General features: G+C 51.9%; 2 protein-coding genes; both read left to right on the top strand.

The window, feature by feature from the left end:
* The first annotated feature begins 724 nt into the window (after positions 1–724).
* Positions 725–904, top strand: CHC_T00007149001 (hypothetical protein). XM_005710571.1 is given in 2 exon segments: positions 725–889; positions 890–904. 1 exon segment carries the CDS (start codon positions 725–727, stop codon positions 887–889), a length of 165 nt encoding a protein of 54 aa, XP_005710628.1. The 3' UTR covers positions 890–904.
* A 2003-nt stretch (positions 905–2907) lies between these two features.
* Positions 2908–5827, top strand: CHC_T00007148001 (hypothetical protein). XM_005710570.1 is given in 4 exon segments: positions 2908–3068; positions 3492–4001; positions 4076–5762; positions 5763–5827. The coding sequence occupies 3 exon segments, from the start codon at positions 2908–2910 to the stop codon at positions 5760–5762; spliced, it is 2358 nt and encodes a 785-aa protein (XP_005710627.1). The 3' UTR covers positions 5763–5827.
* The last annotated feature ends 393 nt before the right edge of the window (positions 5828–6220 follow it).

Genomic DNA, 6220 nt, shown 5'->3' with positions numbered 1-6220 from the left:
TTTTGGAGGGATTTGAATGCACTTAATTTGCATTCCTGCCAAGTGGCGGACTGGTTTATCATGGTAAAACGCTCTGGCAGAGCGATTGGAAAGATTTGTTTTTAAATCTATCCACGACTTTCAGAGATAATCAGCAATGAGATAGTCCTAGTACTGAAACTTGGCCCCTTAGAGCATCCCCACCGGCGAGTGTAAAGTGCTAAATATTTTAGAAACTTGGCGAGCCTTGATTGGCCTCTCGCTATTATACACCTTTGCTTTTTTAAGACCTTGCCGAGAACTGCATTGACCTGCAGGTCAACCCCACCGGCAAAAAACCGCACCCTCCTACTTGTGAAGTGCATGCTCCTACTCACTGAAGTCCGATGCAAACGCCTTTACAACCTCCACGGAGTACCATTGGCATCTCTGACTTCGTGGAGGACGACATTCTCGATATTGTTGAGGATGTTTTGTCTTCGGACAGCGACAGTGAGCCCCCAAAACACAAAGGCTCTTATCCGGGGAAAAAGCCAAATCTCGAGCGCAACCCAAAACGAGAGCGAGGTGCGCAACTGCTAGTGACGGCTGTCCCTTCGAAAGACGTACGGTGGCTGCCAGACAAACTTACGTTTGGTGCAGACATGAACAGGATGGGGAGGAGTGTTGGTGGAGACTCGCCTCTCCTCTGGAGAGAGAGGCTCAACTTCAAGACCCCTTCAACCAACTTTGACTTCGCGGGAAAATGGAATTTGAACCAATCAGCGTTTGCCACCTCAAATGCATAGTTCTAAATTTTGGTGCTATATTCTCGATTTTTACAACCCGAATTTATCTCGATGTAAAAAGTAATGCATCTTTTCGAAACGGTGGGAGTAGTGAAGAGGGGTGTAAAATATTAAAGTTGTAAAAATTCGTTTTTTTACAACTTTAGCCTCACTGGTGGGGATGCTCTTACGTGTACAAGAATCTTATTTTTTGGGAATGTATTGAAACAATTAGGGGTGACTGACGGGTTGGGGCGGGTGACCGATAATTAGGGCAACCCTCCTTTATATGTACGGTACAACGTACACAAAGCAATTTCCCAAAAATATGCATTCTCCTTTATGTACGGTACACCGTACATTATTTACATTAAGGATATCGGAATGCTGTGAATTGAATTGACTGTGAGTTGGAATAGGTCGAAGGGATACCGGACGAGAATTTGAAAAGTCCGCCTGTTTTGTGTGCTTCGGCTGTTACACTCCTATACGTAAAACGCTGTGAGCAATCGATTGGGATATTTGTTTTTTAATTTCATCCACTTCGTTATGAGATACAGCGCACTTTCTGGCGCTGTTAGGCGGCGGTGCCGCACTTTGGCCCGTGTCGAAGACGTTTCTTACAAATATTTTGCATGTCCGAACTTTTTGTCACTGTCCGACAACACCGGCAACCCCCCTTTACATGACACATTGATCTGTACAGTAAGAGACGGAAAGATACTGTAGCCTCAAAAACGCCTGTGGGATGTCCGTAGCTGTTGGATATCGCTACTACATATACTGTGCACATCCCTCTCCACCTGTCTCCTGGCCAGGGGGCACTCCCTTTTACCACAGTAGCACAGTACGGACGCTGTACAGAACAGTACTTGCGTGAAAGTGAGTCATGCCATATGATAACTGGGCAGGCAATGGAATCGCCGACATACAGTATCAAGATCAACGTGAAAAGTAAGCTGTACACGTACCGTTGTACGGTACGGCATCTTGTACATGGACAACGATCAGTGGCGACTCGTTTTTTTTTCGCGGTAAACGAAACACAGCTGTGGACATCGAAGCGGCAAGGGCTAAGAGTGTGAATATCGGCGGTCACTTTACGCACTGGGGTGGATCGAAAATGTGAGCAAGAAGCATGTTCGAAGAGCAGTGGCACAGTATTTCTGCTGTAGAGAGTGCCGTGCTCTTCACTTCTCACCGCTGTGCTGAGGGCTGATCAAGGAATCGATAAGTTATGGAATTTGGAGATTCCGAAAGCTCCGAATCTCCAAATTCCATGTAGCCTCCCCTTCAAGGGTGTGCCAGCGATAACTCTGCGCATGTCGAAGCACGATTTCTAATATCATTCGACGTGTTTGTGGTTTGTGGGCGAGGGAGGGGAGTGAGTAAAAGAGGATGGATATCGCGAAATGCGGCACATGCTTTGTAGTACGTGTACACGTGTAGTGTTGTGCCTGTCGTGTATCAAGGCTACAAGTGGAGCTGTTGCAGTAGTTTTACCAATTTCACTACTGTAGCCTTAACCTGGGCCACGAAAACTGGAAAATATGTACAGTATAATAATTTTTTCATAACAAAATTTCCACTTCCCAGCAATTTCCGACTCTGACATAAACTTTAGATAGGCCCTGATCAGAGCGTGAAACAAAGGAATATTGTACTGTAGTACGAAGGGTGTCTGTGAATGAGTTGCAGAAAATTACAGTAGTTTACGAAAAGCGACGGTACGGAAGGTGTTGCACTGCACGCGAGGGGTCGGGAGTAGTGCACGCAAGTAAGGGCCGTTCCTACCGGTGTGCCAGCACCCGAGCACCCTGAAACTTGGCATGAATGTATTGGTTGAAAAAATTATTGGAAATGCTTTTACTCCCGTTCAACCAATCCATTCATGCCAAATGTCAGGGTGCTTGCGTGCTAGCACACCGGTAGGAACGGCCCTAAAGCCCGCGAGCACTGCACGCGAATATTGCACAGGGCAGCGAGTGAAGACCGGGAAGCCTGACCTGCAAGTACCGTAGAGGAACGGTTCTCTTGATTGAAAGACGAGTGTCCCACCGTGGGTGGATCGATTTTGGCCCCAGTTAAAGCCTGCGTGGCGCACACAATCTCGCCTTGGTATTGCTTGGGCGCAGGACCACCAAAAAACCCCTATCTCTGCATGATCGCCCCCACCGCACTCCTTTTGCCGAAGGCTATGCGCACGGCCTCAGGACCGCGGGGCATCTTCCACCCATTTTCGGTCCGGAAAACACAGACACCAACCCTATCAAAGTGCCTCTCGCTGTCCCCTCCTCCGCCACCCCGCCCCGCCCCCCTCTCGTCTTGGACGGCACGCGCCGGTGTGCTGCCCGCGCCTCGCTTCGCCAACCACCGTTTACCCTTTTTTTTTTGTCATTTACAAACCTGACTCCCCTCCCCGCCCCCGCCCCCGCCCCCGCCCCCCCTCCACCGTCCCCCCTTTTAGAGCTGACGACCAGCCGCCCTTCCTCTTCTGCAATCATCCTCCCCCTAGCGATCCACCATTTTGCTCCTCCTCAGCTATCCCTCAATTCGCTCCCACTCCCCTCACCTTGTAAAGTCACTCTTGCACTCCCTTCCGTCACGCACGACTCGCCCACGTCTTGCTTTCTCCACCACGTTGTGATCTCAGTGTTAACCGAACCCCCATCCTCCCCGCATTGTCCGATCGCCTTGCCTTCCCACCACCATTTCGTCGCTATCGCTTACCGAATTTCTCATCAGCACCAGCTTGGTTAACGCCCATATTGCACCAACCGCTATCGCAATCATTTTATCCTTCGTGTGTGACTGCGCCCACCCCCAACCTTCAGTCTCAGAAACGTCCTCACTAGCCCGATGGCTTCGCCGTCGCACCCTTCCTCACGCTTCACAGAGCTCTTCGAACTTCTCAAGGCCGAGTACGATCGCATCTCCTCTGAAAATGCATCATTCAAGGGCTATCGCGGCGATTGGGCTCGCAAGGTCGATGAACAAGCCGCAGAACTCAACGCAATGCTCGGTGAATTGCACGACCTCGAACGTAAGCATTTACTCGTTAAGGAGCAGTACGAAGCAGAGATCATGCGTCTCAAAGGCCAAACCCCGCCTCCGCTTTCTGCCGCAGCCCAAGCTGCCGCAGCTCAACAACAACAACAGCAGCAACAACAACAGCAACAGCAGCAACAGCAGCAACAGCAGCAACAGCAGCAACAGCAGCAACAACAGCAGCGGCACTCACAGCAGCCTGGTCAGGTAGGTTTTCACTCCACACCACTGCAACCTTGCCCCCCTCGTCTCTCGAATGCTTCACTCACTAACAAACGCAGACTCAATACTCCTGAATCTTTTTCCCAGATACCGCCCTACTCGTCTAACATTCCTGGAGACCAGCAACCACTTCCTGCTATGTTTGCATCTCGCGGCATGAGCGCGAATCCTCAAGCCCATCCGTCCCAACAACCTGCTCAGGGTCCCCGCTCAGGACCTCAACCCGGACAACCAGGAGCGCCAGTCCGTCTTATGGGTATGTCTGGCGTGCCTCCATCTGGCGTCCCACCACCTGGAAGCCAGCCACCTATGTCTCCCATGAATACTGGCAGGCCATCGTCCCTATCGCGCCAGCCAGCATCTTCACTCGCAGGAAAGATTCCGTCGATGTCTCTCATGCCGCCGAATGGTACGACGCAAGGGCATGCGCACGGGAATAGGAAAGACTCAGGTATTATCGGTCCAGGGATGGGACCTGGCAGTCTTGGAAGCGGTGCGCCCGGGGGCCTTGGACTGGGTGCCTCTAGCACAGGACCTCCAGGCGCTCCAAGCACCGGATCCATGATTGTTGGCGTGCCTGGTGCAGACGAAAGTGTGACGATAGGGTCAGCCGGCACGCCAGGCACTAGAGGTTTGCGAGCTGGCGTGAGCGGCCCGACCGGACCTGGTGGAAACCCGTCGTTTCCAAGTGCTGGTGGTCGCGCGGAGATGTTGAGGACCACGGTCGGAATGCCGTTATCGGGGCCTCGGCCGCTGACTGATCCGGACTGGACGGTATATCATGAGCCGTCGGCGACGCGAGCGGTCGTAAACACAGAAATACGGCTACAGAACACACTTGAGCTGAATTCGGTTGTATGCTGCGTTCGATACAGCTGGGACGGGGCATATCTTGCGACAGGGTCGAACCGGGTAGCTCATGTATTCAACGCAAACACCGGGGCGATTATTGCGTCGTTTGCTAAGGAGCCTGCTCCAGAACGAGAGGACGGAAATTCACCAGATAGTTACGTTCGGGCGGTTTGCTTTTCGCCGGATGGGAATTGGCTGATTACGGGAGCGGAGGATCATGTGGTGAAGGTGTGGGACGTACGGAGCCGACAGGTGAAGCATCGATTGGAAGGACACGGGACGGACATTTACTCTGTCGACGCAAGTACGGACGGGCAGTTTATCGTCTCCGGATCTGGGGACAAGAAAGCCAAGCTCTGGCAGCTGGAGACGGGAAAATTGCTGCGCACACTCGGTGGTGAACACGGACCAACAGATGGGATCACTTCTGTGTCGATCAGTCGAACCAGTAAGCATGTGGCTGCGGGATCACTGGATAAGATTGTACGAGTGTGGGATGTGGAAACAGGGCGGATGGTGCGAAAACTAGAAGGGCACCAGGATTCGGTTTACTCTGTAGCATTTTCACCGGATGGGCGACTGCTTTTGTCCGGATCGCTCGACAAGACGCTCAAGCTGTGGGATCTTTCTGTGCCGCAAGGGCCTGGACAATGCCGGCTGACATTTAAGGGGCACAAGGACTTTGTGCTGAGCGTGGCGTTCAGCCCGAACGGGAGGTGGTTGATGTCTGGATCCAAGGATCGGACAGTGCAGTTCTGGGACCCACGGCAATCGACGATGTGCTTGATGCTCCAAGGGCACAAGAACTCTGTGATTAGTATAGCACATAGCCCGATGGGGAATAGCCTTGCCACGGGGTCTGGAGATTGCCATGCGCGGACCTGGACGTATTAATAGAGCAGTGTATGTCCGTTGTGTAAAGTGAGTCGTGTACACGTGTTGGACGATATTGGTGTATAGTGTCGAGTGTAATGATTTGTGTGTAATGTTTTGTGGGGGGAGGAGGGAAGGGTAGGTATGGTACTTGTGTAGTTGATTATTGTACAGTATTGTATTGAGAATTTTTTTTGTTGTTTTATACAATAATGCGGTGTATGCGTCGTTGCGTTGGTGGCAGTATTGGGAGGGCGTACAGGCGTGAGGGTCGTGCGAGAGAGCGGCGACGCGGACGGGGGGGGGTAGAAAAACAGAAAAAAAAGGCGGGGCGATGAGGTGTAACGCGGCGAGTCGGAAGAGCAGGGTGTTGGGCCCTGAAAAAATAGTGATATTTGTGTCATGGCGGCGGCCTTGCCTCCGTTCCTTTGCGCGTCATGCCCCTCACTTGATAAACAAAATTTCCCAGCTCTGCCCGC

This window comes from Chondrus crispus, genomic scaffold, assembly GCF_000350225.1.
Source record: "Chondrus crispus Stackhouse genomic scaffold, scaffold_62, whole genome shotgun sequence".
NCBI classification, from domain to species: Eukaryota; Rhodophyta; class Florideophyceae; order Gigartinales; family Gigartinaceae; genus Chondrus; species Chondrus crispus.
Note: the sequence above shows the minus strand (reverse complement) of the source record. Positions and strands in the feature narration are given on the sequence as shown.

What these genes read in the sequence shown, in the direction of transcription:
- CHC_T00007148001 (XM_005710570.1), top strand. Translation starts at nt 2,908, where the DNA reads ATGATCGCCCCCACCGCACTCCTTTTGCCGAAGGCTATGCGCACGGCC. An exon ending in CCCCGCCCCGCCCCCCTCTC is followed by an intron (nt 3,069 to 3,491) that starts GTCTTGGACGGC and finishes ATTTCTCATCAG; the next exon opens with CACCAGCTTGGTTAACGCCC. An exon ending in ACTCACAGCAGCCTGGTCAG is followed by an intron (nt 4,002 to 4,075) that starts GTAGGTTTTCAC and finishes TAACAAACGCAG; the next exon opens with ACTCAATACTCCTGAATCTT.
- CHC_T00007149001 (XM_005710571.1), top strand. Translation starts at nt 725, where the DNA reads ATGGAATTTGAACCAATCAGCGTTTGCCACCTCAAATGCATAGTTCTA.